Source organism: Symphalangus syndactylus, chromosome 17 (assembly GCF_028878055.3).
Source record: "Symphalangus syndactylus isolate Jambi chromosome 17, NHGRI_mSymSyn1-v2.1_pri, whole genome shotgun sequence".
Lineage (NCBI taxonomy): Eukaryota > Metazoa > Chordata > Mammalia > Primates > Hylobatidae > Symphalangus > Symphalangus syndactylus.
The window spans coordinates 71,741,291-71,763,682 of NC_072439.2; the positions used below are offsets into that span (position 1 = coordinate 71,741,291).

Consider the following 22,392-nt stretch of genomic DNA (forward strand, 5'->3'; position numbering starts at 1 on the left):
TGCCTTGGCCTTTCAAAGTGCTGGGATTACAGGCATGAGCCACCGCACACCTAGCCCCATAAATGTTAACAAATAAACAAAAAAACTTTCAGCATTCACAAGAAACCTTTCAGTGACATCTAATATTGTGGGCATTTTTAATCAAACTATTTTAAAAGTCTGATGTTTTAAAGTATATAAAATTATATATAAAAGTGATCAGGATTTCTAAAACCAGCAAAACCCATGTGTTGTAAAAGGGACAATCAAGTTTCATCTATAAGGATATAACAGTAAGTTATAAAGGTAACAATAGGTGACAATCAAAAATAAAATAAAATAAAAATCTTTCCAAGGCTCCACTAAGAATAAAACATCCTCTTTTGTCTTTTGTACAACTTTAAAATTCTACTGTTACTGGATAATTTTATATCAAATATAATATTATGCCAAATATAAAATTCAGAACTGAGATCTGAATCAGCTACAAAGTATGCAACATTTTTTAAAGTTATTTGCTCACAACTCTGCACCTGGAAACCAGTTTCACTAAGAGAGATTCTGTGCCTCATGCTTGAATCTCAGAAGTGAAAGCAGTCATTTGTTATTGTTCGGAGCAACAATTATATCTGCTAGATCTGTTCATGATAATTGATGATAATGCCCAATATAGGTAAAATCATTCTAAAAAGTGTCTGGGGGTTAAGAAAAAAAATCTAGTCCCCAAGGGCAAGTGCTGTCACAGTGAATAATTTGCCTTAGTGTCAGAGATGTTAATTCAGAGATAATTAAACAAGTATGGTTTTATCAACCAGCAATTTTATCTATGTAGCATTCCTTCAGTATAATAGATAGTACTTTTCTTCCAAAGAACATGATCTTTGCTTAAAATGCTGAAACTCTCTTTAATCCTAACACAGTTACATGTTATTCAAACATCTGCTAGAGTATCTTTTAAGAAATCAAAGCTTGATCATACATAGAATTCTGATTTTTAAAAACAACAGAAGAGTTTAAAGAATGAAAAGAGCCATAACACAAAGCATATTTTGAACTAATCCATCAAATACTGTAAAATGCTTTCCACTCATTATACTTAAAGCTAACTATACATACTTCCAGAACTCTCATACAAAGGCGAAATAAGTGCATGAATAAAAGAAGTAGGCAAAAACAAATCTGTCACAGACATCTGGCACAATCGGCATTAACAAATCTAAATGTTCAACAATTAAAATGTTGAAAAAAGCAAAGTGGAGGTTTTGTTCACTCACAAGATCATTAGGAAACTGCACATCACAATTACTGTTTAGCTCATAACTATAACTATTCTAAAAATAACAAAGACTGCCAAACTTACCTCAATAAAGTCCAATATTCCCATCTGTTTCCCTTTCCTAAATAAACTGAGGAATATTTGTTTATTAGTTCTAAATTATCTACCCTCAACATACTTATAGCCAAATGTCAATAAAAACTTTAATTCTTAAGTATCTTAAAAAACATACTGATTTTACTTTGAAAATTCACCCTTATCTTTTGAATTTCCACATCTCTTAAAAAATATATGTTTCTACCTTTAAGTATTTGAAACAACCAGAAAAATATAAACTGTGAAGAAATGTGTTTTAATGGAAAAAATAACACATTTGGTCAAAGGTAATAAAAAAACAGAAGTTTAATAAATTATTAAAGAGCTATGTTACTCAAAGAAAGGTAAAAGATTAAAAAATATTTAGAAAGGTAACATGAAAACATCCATAGCAAGCATAATAACCGTATCAGTGATAGCAGAGAAGTTATTAATATCATTTTTTAAACTTCTAAAAATGTTTTAAGGTAGAAGTGCAGGAAGCAACAAAATATTTTTGGCTTTAGTTTTTAAAGTATTATGCTCCATATACATATATATGTATTTTTTTTCTTTTTCTTTTTTTTTGAGACAGAGTCTCACTCTGTCACCCAGGCTGGAGTGCAGTGGTATGATCTCAGCTCACTGCAACCTCTGCCTCACGGGTTCAAGCCATTCTTGCCTCAGTCTCCCAAGTAGCTGGGATTACAGGCATTCGCCACCATGCCCAGCTAATTTTTGTATTTTTAGTAGAGATGGGCTTCTCTGTGTTGGCCAGGCTGGTCTTGAACTCCTGACCTCAGGTGATCCACCTGCCTTGGCCTCCCAAAGTGCTAGGATTACAGGTGTGAGGCACCACACCCAGCCTTATATTTCTATCCCAAATTTGTTCCTCCATAACTTCCCCTAACATAAACAATTAAAAATATATAAGGACTATAAAGTTTTTTTTTGTTTTTATTTTTAAATTGTATTTTTTTCTTTTCTATTATGCCTTGCCTGGAAACTGCCTTATTTTTTACTGGTTAAAAACCAAATCACTGAACTAGGTAGTGAGAAAGTAATTCAAATTAAAAATTTTTTGAAGGTGCTGTACACTTCCTAAACCCGTTTTTGTTACAATATCCATAGTAAACTCCAAAAATCTATTGAAAGAAAATATAGACATGATAACCGAATGATAAACTTTTAAAAAAATTTTCTTTCCCTTTTTTTTGAGACAAAGTCTCGCTCAGTTGCCCAGGATGCAATCTCGGCCCACTGAAACCTCCACCTCCCAGGTTCAAGAGATTCTCCTGCCTCAGCATCCCGAGTAGCTGGGAGTACAGGCGTGGCCACCATTCCCGGGTAATTTTTGTATTTTGTTGTGTAGACAGGGTTTCGCCCTGTTTGCCAGGCTGGTCTCAAACTCCTGAGCTCAGGTGATCCGCCCACCTCAGCCTCCCAAAGTGCTGGGATTACAGGCGTGAGCCACCACACGCTGTTTTTAATAAAAATTTACAGAAAGTATAATTCAATCTCTTTGTGCCTATTAAGATCAGTCAGAATGACAAGAATACAAAAATCTATACATTTGTATCATGAGAACCAAAACGCTTTTCATTAAAGAACATTGAGGATAAGCCAAGTATGAAAAGAAAAAACAAGTATTAACAATAAAAAATACTTCAAAACTCCTTTCTGAGCTAATACTTATTAGCTTTTAGGTGATAAAATCTCTTGGATGAAGTGTAATACAAAACCACCCTTTAGGAAGATTCTTCTCCTCAGTTACAAATTATGAATTTGACCCTTCTGACTAAACAATTAGAGACCTTATTTCAGTTTTATAAATCTTAAAATGTCTTTTAGAGAATGTTTAAAGAAAAGTATTTTTCAAGATAATTTTCCTTTCTAGGCAACAATTGTTTTTAGAGGTTTATAATCTTAAAAATCCCACTACAATCTCAATTATTCAAAACTTTTACTCCTCTACATGGATTTTTTCATCCTCAGTATTAAATTCATCCACCAAGATTTTTTGAGATTTTTAAGTGAGAAATATTTTAAGTACATATTTTCCCTTAGTAGAAATAAAAAACCATTAAGTTAAATAATTCTATAAGATGGCCTACAGTTAAATTTTTGGCAAAGCTGGACTCTCTCCTAGAATAAATTCTTTTTACAAAATTTCAACTACAAAGTATAATTTTACCCAAAAACTACATCATATAAGCATATCTCCAACTTGAAACAAAATCCCCTAAAAGCCCAGGACTCCAGGATGCATAAAACTAAAAGGGTTAGGCTAGATAAACCATACGTTTTGAGAACATACAAGCCACAGAAGGGATCTATGAAGGATAATCACCTTAAGAGAAAAAACTTTGTGCAGATGACACTGGTTCAAATGCATTCCCTTGGGGAAAAAAAATCAACTCTGTAAAGATAGCAGATGGATTTGTTTAAATAGTAATAAAATTAACGAGGGACTTTAATTACCATCACAAATTATAAAGCATGCAACCATACTAAACAAACAATGGCATTTTTTTTGCCCATACAGCATGTTTGTCAGAATACTGACACATGGAAATTTCAAGCTTTTTTAGTTCATAGGCATTTAGATCTTGCAATAAAACATAATGTGGGAAAAAACAGTTTTTACTTTCAGTTCAGCAAGAAAGTCAAAGAGCTTCCAAGGGCTTACCACTGGTGGATCAACAGGTGCTGGTGGTTGCACTTGCAGGTTTACCGCAACAGTCTGTGGAGGAGGAAGAGTCTGAAATGGCAACTGGACCAAAGCTTCTGCAGCTGGAAGTTCCTCTTCTGACACCAAAGCATTCTGCACCAAAACCTGGCCCTGGGACAGAATTTCAGGCTGCACTTGTAAAGACTGCATAGACTGCAAGGGCAGTGGTGGAATCTGAGCTGGAGGAGATGTTGACATCTGTGGAGGACTTGCAATTGGGATTGGAGAGGACTGCAGGGATGAATATTGCTGGTGTGATGGAGAGACAATCTGCTGGCCTGGGGATACCAAGGCAGACTGCTGAACTGGGCCAATGTGTACAACAGGAGAAGCCGGAAGTGGAAGATGGGATGGAAGATTCAACTGTGCTGTAGGTTGCACCTGATTAGCAGTGGACTGCTGCAAATTTGGCCCTGGCTGGAGAGCTGATGACACAAGAGGGTGTGGCTGAATAAGTGCTTGTGGATGAATAATTATAGTAGGAGACTGACTTGGTGAATGAGGTGGTGGAGGAGACACCACTACAGACTGCTGTGCTGACTGTGACTGATTAGGAGACACTGTTAAAGGAGGGGGATGACTCTGAATCGGTGAACAATGCTGTGACTGGGCATTACTGGGAGCTGGAGGAAGGCCATGGTTCTGGAGCGGTATACAGTGCTGGGATGGGGGTGGGTCTTGAGTTGAATTCTGAAGTGTGATTGGCTGAATTTGCTGTTGCTGCTGTTGTAATATCAGCTGATGATGGGAAACTTTGGAAGGTGGTGAATGAAGAGGAATCTGCTGATGTTTTATTAGAGAATGAGGCTGAATTGGAGAATATGAAGCTGTGAGAGAAAAAAATGACAATTAGTATTGATTTCAAAAATACAGAAATTTTTAAATCACTCTAAAGGAAAAAGTGTTCATATCAGAAGGTCATAATCCTCAGAATTCTACTACAAGTTTTCCAAACAAGAGTAATTTGAAAAAAAAAAAAAAAAAAAAAATTTTTTTTTTTGAGACAGAGTCTTGCTCTTGTCACCCAGGCTGGGGTGCAGTGGCATGATCTCAGCTCACTGCAACCTCCACCTCCCTGGTTCAAGCGATTCTCCTGTCTCTGCCTCCCGAGTAGCTGGGATTACAGGCGCCTGCTACCACACCCGGCTACTTCTGTAGTTTTAGTAGAGATGGGGTTTCACCACGTCGCCCAGGCTGGTCTTGAAACCTGACCTCAAGTGATCTGCCCAACTCAGCCTCCCAAAGTGCTGGGATTACAAGAGTGAGCCATCACGCCTGGCCTGAATGTTTAATGACAATTTATAGTTGGAAAACTATAAAATATCATAAAATACGCTGTATTGTGATAAGTTCTAAAAGAAAACTGCCTAAAACTTAATAATCTGAATCTATACATGGTTTGTTCTTATTATATTTTATAGATCACCTGAATATCTACATTAACTTTTAGCAAAGTTTATACAGTTGAATTTCTTCTTTGCAGGAAAAGAGGAGTATCATCATAGAACGAGTATAACATATATAAAGATAACTTTGAAATCATAAAAATACTATATTAAAATTCATAAAATAAAGATCTCATCCTTTCTAATCCGTATCTAAACATGCTTCCAACTAATAGGGTAATTACTTATAAAGCTTCCCAAATGAGTTTCCATTTTTGAGCTGAGATGAGGGTGTATCATTTGACCCAGGAAGAGAAAATATTTTGTATAATAATTTAATGTGATTAAGCAAAAGACATGTGTGAATCCTATAGCACAGTTAAATAATCACTGTAACTAAGAACTGAAACTTAGGGGCCAAAATCTAGGAAAACACTAGTTTTGCTTGCAGGGAATGAGACAATCAGAAGCCCATGCTACCTAAATAAGAGATTTTGTTAACCCTTTTCCCTCACCAAAAAAAAACTTCAACAATTGATGTGACAGTATGAGGTTTTCTCCACAAAGAAGCCGCTCTCGACAGGAATAAATATATGTAAGAATTAGCACAGTCAAATGGTAGGGAGCCCCCCACCATTATGCCTTTTCTGCAAACTGGTGGCACATGTTTATAGAAAGGGAGATGCTGATGAAATCCTCCCTAAGTAAGAATGGAAACTGAGTTCACAAGAAGATAAACTGAAACAATTGCTTAATGTTAATATCATGTAAAAATTACACACATTTAACACAGATTTAAAGACAGGGCAATTTTTTTTCCTAACCTTGGAATATTAGGAGAAAAACTATATTATACCTTACATCTATTTTTGTGTAACTACAACAACCCCATGAAGGTGACAGGATACTATACCAATCCAACATATGACAGATGAAGAAACTCTGAGTAGTTAAGTGACTTCCTGAAATCATCTGGCTATTAAGGACAGCATTAGGTCTGAAAGAACCTATGATCCTAACTAAGTCTAGGGCTCTGTTATGGACTGAATGTTTATGGGACAAAATTCATATGCTTAAGCCCTAACTCCCAGTGTGTATTTGTAGATGGGGCCTCTAAGGAAGTAACAAAGGTTAAATGAGGTCATAGTGTGGGGCCCTGACATGACATGGTTTGTGCCTTTTTTTTTTTTTTTTTTTTTTTTTTTTTTTTTTTTTTTTTTTTTTTTGAGACGGAGTCTCACTCTGTCGCTCAGGCTGGAGTGCAGTGGTGCAATCTCAGCTCACTGCAAGCTCCGCCTCCCGGGTTCATGCCATTCTCCTGCCTCAGCCTCTCCGAGTAGCTGGGACTACAGGCGCCCGCCACCACGCCCGGCTAATTTTTTGTATTTTTAGTAGAGACGGGTTTCACCGTGGTCTCGATCTCCTGACCTCGTGATCCGCCTGCCTCGGCCTCCCAAAGTGCTAGGATTACGAGCATGAGCCACCGCGCCTGACCGGTTTGTGCCCTTTTAAGAAAAGATATCAGAGGGCTTCTGCTCCCTCCACCCATCACACACTCAAGGCCATGTGAGGACATCTGCAAGCCAGGAAGTGAGCCCTCACCAGAAACTGAACACTGCCAGACCTTGATCTTGGGCTTTCCAGCCTCCAGGACTGTGAGAAAATTAATTTCTGCTCTTTAAGCCACAGTCTATGGTATTTTGTTACAGCAGCTGGAGCAGATTAATTAATACAGGACCTTCTCACTACACAATGAATTAATGTCTACAAAAAACAGTATATATTTTTTCCAATTAAACTGGTTTCATAAAAGCTCTAAAAACTGTGACAGAAAAACTTGAGCTCTAATACAGTTCATATTTCCAAACATTTAAAGTTTGACCTTATTTTACATATTAAAAATAGAATTTACTAAGTATCAAGTGGAAACTCCACCTTCAAAAAGAAATGATAATGAAAACCAAGTTACTTTAGCACCCTAAAAATACATATAAGAAAACAACAACCATGTATACTATAATAATTATTAGACTATACTACATTAGAATAAAAGTCGATTTTTTTACATTTAAAATGACTTGAAGGAACATTTTCCTAACTGAGGACAAATAATCAATTTAGAATATCTCAAAATATCTTAGCTTCAGATTAACTTTTTTTTTTTTTTTTTTTTAGATGGAGTCTTGCTCTGTTGCCAGGCTGGAGTGCAGTGGTTCAATCTCAGCTCACTGCAACCTCCGCCTCCCAGGTTCAAGCGATTCTCCTGCCTCAGCCTCCAGAGTAGCTGGACTTACAAGCACCTGCCACCACGCCTGGCTAATTTTTGTATTTTTAGTAGAGACGGGGTTTCACCATGTTGGCCAGGATGGTCTCGATCTCTTGACCTCATGATCTGCCCGCCTCAGCCTCCTTAAGTGCTGGGATTACAGGCGTGAGCCACTGCGCCAGGCCGAGATTAACTTCTTACCAATAAAAGCAGAAAAACTAAAAAGGTGAAAAATATAGCTATAGCCTTAATAGAAGATATGAATGGCTTTGAATAACTGTAGTGTAAGGCTTAAGAAACTTTTAAGTAGTTCAGGATTTTCTGCGTGGTTTTGTTTCTAATCAACAACATCACAGAAAATTGGAGTACATGTAAGATCTGAATTTGGAATTAAAACTGACCTGAGACTCTGGTGGTTTTGGCTTACTGGTTTCCTCCATACTTACACAAGATATTGACCATCAGAGGAACGCAAACTATAAGCATATTATCACACTATTAATGAAAGAGGGAAGAATAAGCTGCAATTCAGAACCAGATATTGAGAGTTAAGGGGGACTGAAAAACCCAAAACTAGATTTCCTTGCTTGAACTAACCCTGAAAGAGTTCCCGGCTTTCTCTGAAAGTAACATTCTCTTTAGAAAAAAATTAACCTACCCTTCATTATAATTTATCAAAACTGCAGGAATCACTAGAAATTGTCCCTGAGCAGTCATTCTAAGCACCATGGGTCACTGCTGCTCCACACTGTCAAAACTAGCCGGATGCTGGTTTAAGGCTGAGAATACTCTGTAGAGTAGTGTAAAAACCCAGCTTTGGCCGGGCGTGGTGGCTCACGCTTGTAATCCCAGCACTTTGGGAGGCTGAGGCGGGCAGATCACGAGGTCAGGAGATCAAGACCATCCTGGCTAACACTGTGAAACCCCATCTCTACTAAAAATACAAAAAATTAGCCAGGCGTGGTGGCGGGCACCTGTAGTCCCAGCTACTTGGTGAGGCTGAGGCAGGAGAATGGCGTGAACCCGGGAGGTGGAGCTTGCAGTGAGCCGAGATGGCGCCACTGCACTCCAGCCTGGGTGACAGAGCGACACTCCGTCTCACAAAAAAAAAAAAAAAAAAAAAAAGCCCAGCTTTTATGCCATACAGAGAGCAGCGCCTAGCACACAGAGGTTTAAAAAAAAATCGTGTCTAACTATACTATGAAAATATATATATATATTTTTGAGATGGAGTCTTGCTCTATCACCAGGCTAGAGTGCAGTGGCACAATCTCGGCTCACTGCAACCTCCGCCTCCCAGGTTCAAGCAATTCTCCTGCCTCAGCCTCCCGTGTAGCTGGGACTACAGGTGCCGGCCACTACGCACAGCTAATTTTTGTATTTTTAGTAGAGATGGGGTTTCACCATGTTGGTCAGGCTGGTCTCGAACTCCCAACCTGAGGTGATCCGCCCTCCTCAGCCTCCCAAAGTGCTGGGATTATAGGCATGAGCTACCGCGCCCAGCTTGAATATATTTATTAATTTATACATTATATCAAAGCCTACTTACATAAGATTCAGATTTAACAATTCTAAGCATAGTGATACCTAATTAGTCCCAGTAAGAAAGACTGCAATAATTCTCAAAATCCAAGTCGGAAAAAAAATGAACTATTAATCCAACAAATATGTACCTCCTACCTAATATAGGTAAGTACATATAAGATACAACTTAGTGCTGTCAAGATACAAGGATGAAAAGGTGAATCTAAAAAGGGATTAAAGAGTTAATGTAAAGTACTAACACAGTGGCTCACACATACATAAATGCCCAATATTATTATCCTACCCTCAAGGAGTTCACTATCTAGCAGAGAAGCTAAGATCAGTATATAAATAACTATAAAAGAAAAAGAACCAGAAGGGACCATAAAAGTTCAGAGTGAGGAGAAATTTCTAACTAGGGTAATCAGACAATTCCACAGTATTGAGATTCAGTGATGTAGAGAATGCTGGCAATATTAACACAGGAAACATGAGAAGTGAAATAGGTTTAAGTGGAATATTTTACACTTACACCTAAGTGTAAAACAAGTCTTTAAAAAGTAAAGCAGCGTTATAAAAGGACAGAAAAAAGATCCTTACCCAATGAGGTTGCTGGAACAAAGGAATTTTTTTTGTTTGTTTGTTTTGAGACAGAGTCTTGCTCTGTTGCCCAGGCTGGAGCGCAGTGGTGCAATCTTGGCTCACTGCAACCTCCGCTCCTAAGTTCAAGCAACTCTCATACCTCAGCCTCCCAAGTAGCTGGGACTACAGGTGCGCGCCACCATGCCCTTTATATTTTTAGTAGAGATGGGGTTTCGCCATGTTGGCCAGGCTGGTCTCAAACTCCTGACCTCAAGTGATCCACCCACCTCAGCCTCCCAAAGTGCTGGGATTACGGCCACTGCACCTGGCCAGATTTTTTTTTAAATGAAACATTTATAAAGTGTCTAGCCCAGTGCAACACACATACACACACACACTCTCAAATAATATATAGTTACAGTGATTTAGAAAACTATGCAAATACATTAAGAATAAGGGAGACCTAATTATGGCTGAGAAACAAAGGAAAAGGTCTAGCATGAGAAGATAAAAGATGCTGTAACAATTATGTACTAAAGATGGTCAGGAAAGGTAAAAAAAATAAAAATAAAAAAAATAAAAAAGTAGGATCAACAACAGGGACAAACGGTGCTAAGTTTAAGAATACATGTAACTCTTTATCTTATTAAAAGTAAAGAAAATTCAATCCTGAGAAATTCTGAGATGAACAGAAGAGACAGCAAGCTCACTCTGGACGGCCCCCACATTTCAGTATGAGAACCATGAGGCAAGATTATCTGGTAACATAAAGGAAGCACAGGTAGAATTCAAAGCTTGAGAAGAATGACAATGACTCAGTTGATTGCCTGAGATGATCCTCTCAGAGATGAAATCAAAGACAGAAAAAGGCAACAACATAAGGAAAATAATTATGCATAATCCTATGTTTCAAAGTGACAAATTTCTCCCACTGATAACAACTTTAAACAAAATAGTATACTGCTTCTTTAAAAGCTTCAAAAATTATCCCAATGAAGTGTATTAAATAAACTACAGGCAAATCTTTTTTTAAAGCTAAAAGGTTTTATCAATATAAGGAGAGACCAGCACTTAAAGATGTTAATCAAATGTCATTTGATTTAAAAAAACCTATTATATTGTTACAATTTATTTTATCTGTTGGGCTTTTTTGTCTCTTTTCAAGCTACACATTAAGATTAAATTTATAAAATTCACATTTTAAAATGTTTTAAAGGTGTCACTCCTGTTCAAGTCATGAACATCCTTTGTTTTGCTCTGTCTGCTAACAAAATGAATAATACAACTATTTTCAACAAAAGTTTTATCCCACCTGGTGCTATTAACTGGTGAATACTTGATGTCCGGGTGACAGCTGTGCTTCGTGATTCCAGGCTTGGGCTTTCTCCTTTCTTATTACTTTCTGGAGAAGGATCTCGTTGGCTGATTTTAGAACTGGTCACTGTTGTTTTGTTATGACAAATTGTCAATGACTGAGTTTGACTAGTGCTTTTTGGTGGACCATTCTGTGAGCTAGATAATACACCCAACTTCTGGCTGCGTAATGTTAAATTCTGAACCTAAGAACCACATAACAGAAAATTAGGATGAAAACAGATGGTTTTAACTGATGTGGTCATCATTACCATTATGACAATACTGACAACACATTTATATTATGCTTTTCGTACGTAAAGCTCCGAGCACTTGAAAGAACTGATTAATCCTTAAGGAAAGGAGAGTTATTTTTCTAAGTAATCACATCTTAAATATTAAGTGGCAATTTTTTTAAAAGACATAAGAGAAAAGAAAAGAGGGAGGGGGGAAAAAGAAAGGGAGGAAGAGAGGGAAGAAGGGGAGGGATGGGGAGGAGAAGGGAAGGATCATAAAGAACTAAATAAAAGCAGTGTGTGTGTGTGTATATATATATAGAGACAGTGTGTGTATTACATATGTATGAACTATGAATATGAGGAAATTACTCTGCAACATACTGCATTTAAAAGTTACCGGTTCTAGCTATAGAGATTACGGGGACATTAACCTTGTTAGAAAATTAATTCATCAAATCATCTGCCCCATTGTGAAAATTATGAAAAGCATTTTCAAGAAACTCTTTTAATTTAATAAAATTTTGGTGGTGGTGTTGTTATTGAACATTCATTGCCTTTGACAACTACATCTTATGAACTAAAAAGACTGTGCATGACCCTGAAATGGCTCTCTGTGGCGGCTCCTGCTACACTCAGGGCTATTTGAAACATACTACCAGTCTGCATGGTAGCAAGGATTATCTCAATTACTCTCAGCTGAGATTTCTAACATTTCCAAACAGCAAGATGCAAGACATAAAAATGCTTCTCCAAAAGTTGCTGAACTTCTTGCCTATCTAGAATGAATGTACCAAATATATGTAGGCTAGCACTTGCCCTGGGAGATAAAATGAAATAAAAGAGACTCCAAAGTGACAAAGCAAATGATATACTGCTGCTTTATAAAATGTTCTTCAGTTTCATGTGTGTTCCGTCTCTACATCATTAACTGATGCTCAAAAGCTATACTTTCTCCCAGCACTTTGGGAAATCGAGGCGGGCAGATCACCTGAGGTAAGAAGTTCAAGACCAGCCTGGCCAACATGGTGAAACTCCATCTCTACTAAAGATACAAAAATTAGCCAGGCATGGTGGCACACACCTGTAGCCCCAGCTACTCAGAAGGCTGAGGCAGGAGAATCACTTGAACCCAGGAGGCAAAGGGTGCAGTGAGCCAGATGGCACCACTGCACTCCAGCCTGGGCAACAGAGCGAGACTCTGTCTCCAAAACAAGCTGTTCTTTCTCAGGCTGGGCGTAGTGCCTCGCACCTGTAATCCCAGCATTTTGGGAGGCGGAGGTGGGTGGATCACTTCAGGCCAGGAGTTTGAGACCAGCCTCGCCAACACGGCGAACCCGTCTCTACTAAAAATACACAAATTAGCCACGCATGGTGGCACATGCCTGTAATCCCAGCTACTTGGGAGGCTGAGGCATGAACTGCTTGAGCCTGGGAGGCGGAGGCTACAGTGAGCCAAGATATTGCGCCATTGCCCCCAAGTCTGGGTGACAGAGCAAGACTCTGTCTCAAAAATAAATAAATAAATAAATAAATAAATAAATAAATAATTTTTTAAAAAAGCTATACTTCAGGTCAAAGTTTTCATCAGTTCTATTCTAAGCTACTCAAAGAATTTTCTAATTGAAACCATATGGAGTGTCTTCTGATTCTTCTCAAATATTTCATACCAATGTAAACATAAATGGACTAATAACCATTGTATTATTAAAGTTTAATGCAAAAACAAAATATACTGGCTGGGCGCGGTGGCTCATGCCTGTAATCCCAGCACTTTGGGAGGCTGAGGCAGGCAGATCACAAGGTCAGGAGTTTGAGAGCAGCCTGCCCTATTTGATGAAACACCATCTCTACTAAAAATACAAAAATTAGCCGGGTGTGGGGGCAGGTGCCTGTAGTCCCAGCAACCCAGGAGGCTGAGGCAGGAGAATTGCTTGAAACCCGGAGGCAGAGGTTGCAGTGAGCTGAAATCACACCACTGCACTCCAGCCTGGGCAACAGAGCGAGACTCTGTCTCAAAAAAAAAAAAAAAAAAAAAAAAAAAGAATAGAGAAAGAAATATTAGAATCCAGATTTCTCAGATTGCCAATCAAAGCCCTCGACAACCTAGGCCAAAAGCCACTTCAAGTCCCCAGTTTCTATTCCTCCAGCCCACAGTTCTCATATTCTACCCAAACTGTTCTGCTCACTATTCTCCAATCCACTTCCTTCATTTGGAGCTCTTATTCAAGCACCTCTTGCCTAAATGCCATCTTTTCTCCAAGCTGTCTTTTGAAGCCAAACCCTTTCTTCCAAGCCCAGTAAAATCCCTCTTACCCTACCTAAGAAACATTCCAAAAGTCCCTGGTTAGAAAAGAGTTTCTTCCTCCCTTCTAGAACAACTTTCCCATAGCATTTGGGTCATTACTGGCCTATAGCACAGATGAATATCTAACTTGTTTTAGAATTACTAAATGTATGTTTGTCTGTGAAATATTGAGACTCACTAGTAGACTCTCATTTCAACATTCATTTTTATACTCCCTGCAGTTTGGTGCTGCAGACTTAATAGATGAGGTATTCTCCTATATATGATTTTGAAATATATATTACATGGCTAATTTTTTGGTAAGCACTTAGTTCTCTTCATCGTGTTCTTACACTAATATTAAAATCTGTTCATGTTTACCAAAAACATCTCAACAAGTATCTAGAAGAGGCACATTAAAATCTTCCAGGAAGCAAGAGAAAGACAATATAAAATTTAACATTTGACACAAATGATCTATAAAGTAGACTGCATAGTAATGATAACCAAAGGGTAGTAATCTGAAAAACCTGAAAGCATTCCCTCAAATGAAAAGTATATTCACAGTAAACAAGGATTTGATACAATGAACCCTGAAACCTGCAGCATATCCATTTCTATAGAATAATACTCTTTTTGTTTTTAATTTTCCTTTTCTGGAATTCTGAAAGAAAAGTGTATATACTTACATACACTATGTTGTATATATATTATTTATGTGAACATATATATTTTAGAATATGGCTAAAATATCTGTGATCATTTTGACTTAAATATTGACATGGTTTAAATAAATTACAAACATGAAAGCTACACTGCCAAAGTATATTACAAAGTTAATTTAGCTGTTAGTGGAAAGATCACATATATGGATTTCCTTGACAGAGCTTCCCTTTTGAAAGAAAACCCATCCTTTCTAAGAAGAAGAATATGAGAGCACTCTGATGTCCTACATTCATTTCATCTGAACCTTTCCTTTGATCAAGTTATGAAAACTTTCTGGCTTTTGAAAAAGTCTACATTTTGCCTGAGTTATTTTTGCTAATTTCACATCTCACACTATTATAGAGGGCTTCCCTGCCAAAATACTCTTATATCATTATTTAACTGGAATCTAACAAATACTATGGCAATTATCATAGCATCCCTAAGAGTGAGGGTCACATTGCTGACAGTAGAGCTGAGTTTTTTGCTTTTAAATCCAAACGGTTGTTTTTTTCCTCAATTCTAAGAGTATTCCCCAGATTGCCTTACTGGGGAATACTCTTAGAACTGAGGAAAAAAACAGCCCTTTGGACTTACTGGGACAGATTTCTTTTTCTTTTTTACTTTTTTCTTTTTTTTTTTTGAGACAGAGTCTCACTCAGGCTAGAGGGCAGTGGTTCAATCTCAGCTCACTGCAACCTCCACCTCCTGGGTTCAAGCAATTCTCCTGCCTCAGCCTCCTGAGTAGCTAGGGCTACAGGCCTGTGCCACCATGTCTGGCTAATTTTTGTATTTTTAGTAAAGATGAGGTTTCACCATGTTGGCCAGGCTCATCTCGAACTTCTGGCCTCAAGTGATCCACCCGTCTCGGCCTCCCAAAGTGCTGGGATTACATGCGTGAGCCACTGAGCCAGCCTCTGGGTCAGATTTCTTACTCACTTCTTTTTTTTTTTCTTTTTTTTGAGACAGAGGCTTGCTCTGTTGCCCATGCCAGAGTATAGTGGTGCGATCTCGGCTCACTGCAACCTCCACCTCTCGGGTACAAGCGATTCTCCTGCCTCAGCCTTGTGAGTTAGCCGGGCTGTTAACAGATACCCACCACCTCACCTAGCTAATTTTTGTATTTTTAGTAGAGACGGGATTTCACCATGTTGGCCAGGCTACTCTCAAACTCCTGACCTCAAGTGATCTGCCTGCCTTGGCCTCCCAAAGTGCTGGGATTACAGACATAAGCCATCATGCCTGGCTCATCTCTTAACACACTCTGCCCTATAACATCTTTCCAAAAATGTTTTTTTGTGTGGGTGTGCCTGGTGGGGAGAAGGAATGGAGCCATTTAACATAGTAAATAAAAGTGAGATATTCCAAATTTCTCGTTTTTTACACTATGGTATAAGAATGTTTAATACTAAGGAAAAATCAACTGTTGTACTGACTTCTATAGCTTAAAGAATATTAAAATACAACTTCAGATTTGGTATTTCACAATTAAAATAAATTTTTTGACTGCAAATATAATTCTAAAACTCAACAAAGTTATGCAGAAATTTTCCAAAACAGTCTTGAACTTGAGGAAAGTTATCACTGGAATGCATAAGTGTGAGCATCACCTACCAATGCCAGACTCACTGCCATTTCAAAAGCACAGAGAAGAGAAACAATATCCATAGAGAAATTCCTAAAGTTCAATCCATTCCTCTAGCCCCTCAAAAATCTATCTTTGAATTAAGTTCGATCACACAGGCTCATAGCTAGAACACATCAATCTGGACCCCAAAGACCACTTTTATAAATTATTTTGACTCCATTCACATTAAAAATACCCTTAAATATGAAGTAAGATGTTTTCTTCATGAGTACCAGCAAGACAAATTGTGCTCCTCAGAACATGTTAAAAATCAGCTGTGTTTTCCTAAGCAGGTGGTTTGTTTGTTTTATCTTGGAAACTATAAATTTTTTTTTTTTTTTTTTGAGACAGGGTCTCACTTTGTTACCCAGTCTGGAATGCAGTGGCTCGATCTTGGCTCACTGCAGCCTCGACCTCCTGGGCTCAAGCAATCCTCCCACCTCAGCCCCCCAAGTAGCTGGGACTACAGGCCCGCACCACCACGCCCTGCAAATTTTTTGAATAGACGGGGTTTTGCCATGTTGACCAGGTTGGTCTCGATCTCCTGAGCTCAAGCAATCTGCCGGCCTCTGCCTCCCAAAGAACTAGGATCACAGGTGTGAGCTACCTCGCCCGGCCTGTAAATTCTTTAAGTGGTTGCTTTTCTCCCTTCACTATTAGTTACCTGAAAGCTAAGAACCAACTTTGTGACTCATCTTCAGACAATGCATAACAAAAACAGTAGTTAGTAGCTTGTGATATCTTATGTGAAGGCACTATGTTAAGTACTTTTTGTTTCATTTATTCCTTAAACAACTCTGAGCTGCAAGTAACAGCTCCGAGAGTAGAGCTGAGTTGTTTTAAGGAATAAATGAAACAATTCAGTGAATGAAACATTTAGTAAATGCTATCAGACACTTCTATTTTAATTTATTAACATACTTAATTCTCATAATAACCTTATGAAATATATTATAAATGTTATTTTATTTTATGTAATTGAAACTGAGGTGAGAGGTTAAGGACTTATAATATTAAAATGGTAGAGCAATTATTTGAACCCAGAGATTCCAGCTCCAAAGTCCGTATTATAAACACTATGCTATACTATGAATTTGGCCAAAATCAATCTGCTGGCAGATGTTGTTGCTGAAATCAGAATTTGAACCCAAGTCTTCCTATCCCCGACTTTTGCAAAACAAAAAGTACTATTTACTGAGTGCCTGTAATGTTCTATACACTAAAGATACATATTACTCATCCTTTTACCCTACAAATATGAATGAATATTAGAGATGTTGGGCAACTTGTCCAAGTCATACAATAAATGACTGAAGTAGGAGCTTAAGTCCATATAGAACTTCATACATGTAAACTGAGCAGCAACTTCACTCCTAGCTCCATGCCACTTTTCTAGTTTTATTTGTGTCTTTTTCCTTACATGGTTCCAACTTACTTTCCGATATTTTACCGTACGCATCTTGTAAATGAATTACAATCTTAGTTGGAACAAAGTCAAATATAAATGAAAAAATAAAATTTAAAATGTTCTGAAAGTTGATGATGGTCTAGCTCTATTAGGTTTCATAAAACCAAAACAAAAGAAAAGAAGATCATTATTTCAGGCTGGCACAGTGGCTCACGCCTGTACTCCCAAAAGTTTGGGAAGCCTAGGTAGGCAGATCACTTGAGCTCAGGGGTTCAGGACCAGCCTGGACAACATGGCAAAACCCTGCCTCTACAGAAAAAAATACAAAGACTAGCCAGGTGTGGGGGCACACACCTGTAATCCCAGCTACTCAGGAGGCTGAGGTGGGAGGATGGCTTGAGCCCAGGGAGGTCGAGGCTACAATGAGCCATGACTGAGCCACTGCACTCCAGCCTGGGTGACAGAGTGAGACCCTATCTCAAAAATTAAATAACTAAATAAATAAATCAATTAATTTATAAAGAAGATCATTACTTCAACATATTCATTCCACAGAGACATAAAAAGTTTAGAGCTGAAAAATCTTAAAGTTAACAGAGAAAAAGGTCTCATTTTATAAATCCGGGGGAAAAAAAGTCCAATAAAGTTAAGAAACTGTAGAGAATGACAGGGCAAGTTAGAAGAAACCTGAATTTAACTGACCATCATCTTTATAAATTAATACATGAAAATTAGCCTTTACTTGTAAATGAAATAATATATAGAGGTTTTATCAAAAATACCAAGGAATATTATTACTATCTCATTTTTTATTTTTTACCAGAAGATTGAGAACTATTATACTACAAATAAGAAGCCAAGCATGACCCTAAAATATCCATTTCTGCCACATGCAGTCTAAAATATTCATTATGAAGAATATCAAAATACAGCAATATCATGCAAAGTAACATTCTAACTCAATTGTTCTCATTTAAAATGTACTCACTCTAATTCATTCTTGTCAAATTTATTGAGGTGTAACTTACATACAATAAAACAAAACAATGAGTTTTGACGTATGTATATACCATATAATTACTACCCCAACCAATATACAGAACATCACCTTAACCATGAAAGTTCACTCATGCCCCTTCCCAATCAATCTCCTCCTACTTTCTACCCAGAAACCACTAATCTGATTGTTTTTCACTATAGTTTTTCCTGTTCTAGAATTTTATATAATGGAATCATAATAGAGTACGTATTCCTTATACCAAGGTTCTTTTGCTAAACATCATGTTTTTTAAGATTCATCAGTATTTCTGAGCAGTATTCCACTGTAAGAATATATCGAGGCCGGGCATGGTGGCTCACACCTGCAATCCCAGCACTTTGGGAGGCTGAGGCGGGCAGATCACCTGAGGTCAGAAGTTCAAGACCATCCTGGCTAACACGGTGAAACCCTGTTTCTACTTAAAAAAAAAAAAAAAAAGAAAGAAAGAAATTAGCCGGGCGTAGTAGTGCACGCCTGTAATCCCAGCTACTCGGGAGGCTGAGGCAGGAGAATCACTTGAACCCAGGAGGTGGAGGTTGCAGTGAGCCGAGATGGTGCCACTGTACTCCAGCTTGGTCAATAAAAGCAAAACTCTGTCTCAAAAAAAAAAAAAAAAAAAGAATACATCAAAATTTGTTTATCCACTCAGCAGTTAAAGGACATTTGGTTGTTTCCACTTTGGGGCTATTCTGAGTACCACTGCTATAAACATTTGTTTACATGTCTTTATGTGTTTTCACGTCTCTCAGGGCAAACATAAGGAGTAGAATTGCTGAGTCACATATTACATGTATGTTTCACTTTAAGAGGAACTGTCAAACTGTTTTCCAACGTGTGGTTATACCATTTTACCCTCTCACCAGCAATGTATGAGAGTCTGGATGCTCCACATTCTCACCAATATATAGTATTAGCAGTCTTCTTCATTTCAGCCATTCTAGTGAGTGTATGGTGATACTCATTGTGGTTTTAATTTGCATTTCTGTAATGATTAATCTCACTGTGTCACCCAGACTGGAAGGCAGTGGCACTATCATAGTTCACTGCAGCCTCAATCTCCCAGGCTTGAGCAATCCTCCTGCATCAGCCTCCTGAAAAGCTGGAATTACAGCCGCGCAGCACCACACTTAGCTAATTTTTTTTATTTTTAGTAAAGACTGGGTCTTGCTATTTTGCCCAGGCTGGTCTTTAATGCCTGAGTTCACGCAATCCTCCTACCTGGGCCTCCAAAAAGTGCTGGGATTACAGGCATGAGCCACTGCACCTGACCAATTTTTTAAATTTTAAATTTGTCTAGTTTAATTCACTTTCAAACTTAAAATCCATCTTGACTTAGTTATTATGTAAGGATTACTGCAAAGGAATCTAAGCAAAAGAATATATCTCACATGAGAAATAAATCTGCTTTATGATAAAACTAAACATAGAAAGTCATTAACAAAAACTCATTAATCTTGACCAACCAATGTCAAATAACCTAAATATCTGTGTTTAATGGTATTATAATTTTTACAGAAAAAAACATTTTCTTGAAGTTCTCATTGTATTTTATTAAATTTCAATCTGAAATGCATGACAAAGAGCACTGAAATCATCAGTAACTTAAACACAAATGCAATGCTTAACTTTAACCTGAAGATCCAGATCTCAAGTAACACATTATGAAGCTAGACAAGCTCACCTGAGTAGCTGCAGACTGACAGGAAGATGACGATGACGACGAGACAACAGGAATGTCAGACTGTACAGCAGCCACAGTGGTAGCGGGTGTGAAAATCAGCTGTACAGACAGAAAACCAAAAAAATACCCTAAGACAAAAGAACATGTCCCACACACAATGTGTAGCAGGCAAGAGAGACTGAAATTTGTGACAGAAAGACAATGCAGTTTAGGGTTATCTCCTCAGCAAAAGGTTTTACATGACAAAGAGAAGTTTCTGATAATAGAGAACTCAAAAAAAATCAAACATTTTTGAAACAGCTCATGATTCTGATGAGTGCAAAAAAAAGCAGTACTCAAAAAAGAAAATATATTTTGGTGATATGAAATTCTCAGACCAAATTGTGTCTCAAATAAGCTATTATAGTTAAATTTTTCCTAGCTCAAAACTACTGTGGCAGGATTCCTAAAATGGGAAGTTAAAGTAAACAACTACAGTCACTATTTTGGGACACAAATTAAATTTCAGTGAGAAACAAAAAGAAACACCAAAAAAGTCTTTTCAGTCCTCTTTATCATAAGGATAACTATGCCACATACTACACTCCAATATTTCACTTAGCTACAAAGAAGGACAAATCCAGGTTGCCCTTTCATTTTAAAACTATTTGTAAAGAAATATTCATTCTATCGCCAGGCACGGTGGCTCACACCTGTAATCCCAGCACTTTGGAAGGCCAAGGCAGGTGGATCACTGGAGGTCAGGAGTTCAAGACCAGCCTGGCCAACACAGTGAAACCCCATCTCTACTAAAAACACAAAAATTAGCCGGGTGTGGTGGCTCATGCCTGTAATCCCAGCTACTCAAGAGGCTGAGGCAGGAGAATCACTTGAACCCAGGAGGTGGAGGTTGCAGTCAGCTGAGATCATGCCACTGAACTCCAGCCTGGGTGACAGAGCAAGACTCCATCTCAAAAAAAAAAAAAAAAAAAAAGAAAGAAAGAAATATTCATTCTAAAAGTAAATGCCACACATGTCAAAATTCAACAACAAAAGAGCCTGCAAAAAAATCTTCACATCAAAAAACAAAGACATTTAATTTTTTTACTTATCACTTTGCTTTTTTTCCTTTTCTTTTTCTTTTTTTTTCTTTTTTTGTGAGACGGAGTCTCTGTCACCAAGGCTGGAGTGCAGTCATGCAATCTCAGCTCACTGCAACCTCTGCCTCCCGGGTTCAAGCAAAATTCTCCTGCCTCAGCTCCTCGAGTAGCTGGGATTACAGGCATACGCCACAACGCCCGGCTAATCTTTGTATTATTAGCAGAGATGGGGTTTCACCATGTTGGCCAGGCTGGTCTCGAACTCCTGACCTCAAGTGATCCGCCCACCTCAGCCTCCCAAAGTGCTGGGATTACAGGCGTGAGCCACCATGCCCGGCTCAATTTTTTTCAATATTCAAACAAATGCCATTAATCTATTTTTTCTTTTCTTTTTTTTTTGAGATGGAGTTTCATTCTTGTTGCCCAGACTGGAGTGCAATGGCGCGATCTTGGCTCACCACAACCTCTGCCTTCCGAGTTCAAGTGATTCTCCTGCCTCAGCCTCCCGAGTAGCTGGGATTACAGGCATGAGCCACCATGCACAGCGAATTTTTTGTATTTTTAATAGAGACCGGGTTTCTTAATGTTGGTCAGGCTGGTTTTGAACTCCCAACCTCAGGTGATCCGCCTGCCTTGGCCTCCCAAAGTGCTGGGATTGCAGGCATGAGCCACCGCGCCCAGCCAAATGCCATTAATTTCTAAGGCAATACAATCCACTCAGAGATTAACCAATTCAATTTAGTAAATTTGGCAGTAGTTTCAAAGAATGTGTAAATACTTTACTTCAAAATTGTATCAAGGGTTATTCAGTTCCTCTTGCTATCTAAATTAAAATGTTCAACCAAATGAGGATCCAAAAAAATTAGAAAAATTAAATGACCAATTAAGTGACCTTTTAAACTTCAGTTCTTTAGTACACTAAATCTAAGCAAATTCAACAACAAAGTACAATGATGAGCCCTCCATATCTATGGAAGGCTCTGTGGTTCGTCATTCCACTATAGATCAAAACAATATTCATTTAAAAAAAAATAGCTGCATCTGCATTGAACATGTACAAATTTTTCTCTTGTCATTATTCCCTAAACAATATAGTATAAGTTATTTAAATGATGTTTATATTATACTAAATATACGTAAAGATGATGTAAAGTATAGG

General features: G+C 38.0%; 1 protein-coding gene across 23 annotated transcripts in view; it reads right to left on the reverse strand.

Annotated features, from left to right (window-relative positions):
- Positions 1-22,392, reverse strand: part of PHC3 (polyhomeotic homolog 3) — a 100,913-nt gene that overhangs the window by 42,751 nt on the left and 35,770 nt on the right. For 11 of the 23 annotated variants that reach the window (XR_010116637.1, XR_010116636.1, XR_010116638.1 and 8 more), the window contains 4 exons: positions 20,155-20,253; positions 11,131-11,377; positions 4,020-4,888; positions 3,681-3,728 (listed from right to left, as the gene is read on the reverse strand). Coding sequence is in view for 19 of the 23 variants with exons in the window: in XM_063621592.1 (XP_063477662.1) it covers positions 3,681-3,728; positions 4,020-4,888; positions 11,131-11,377; positions 20,155-20,253 (1,263 nt within the window). In the remaining 4 variants the exon portion in view is untranslated. The remainder of the gene's footprint in view (positions 1-3,680; positions 3,729-4,019; positions 4,889-11,130; positions 11,378-20,154; positions 20,254-22,392) is intronic. The other 12 variants (XR_010116639.1, XM_063621597.1, XM_063621598.1 and 9 more) reach the window with 3 other exon arrangements.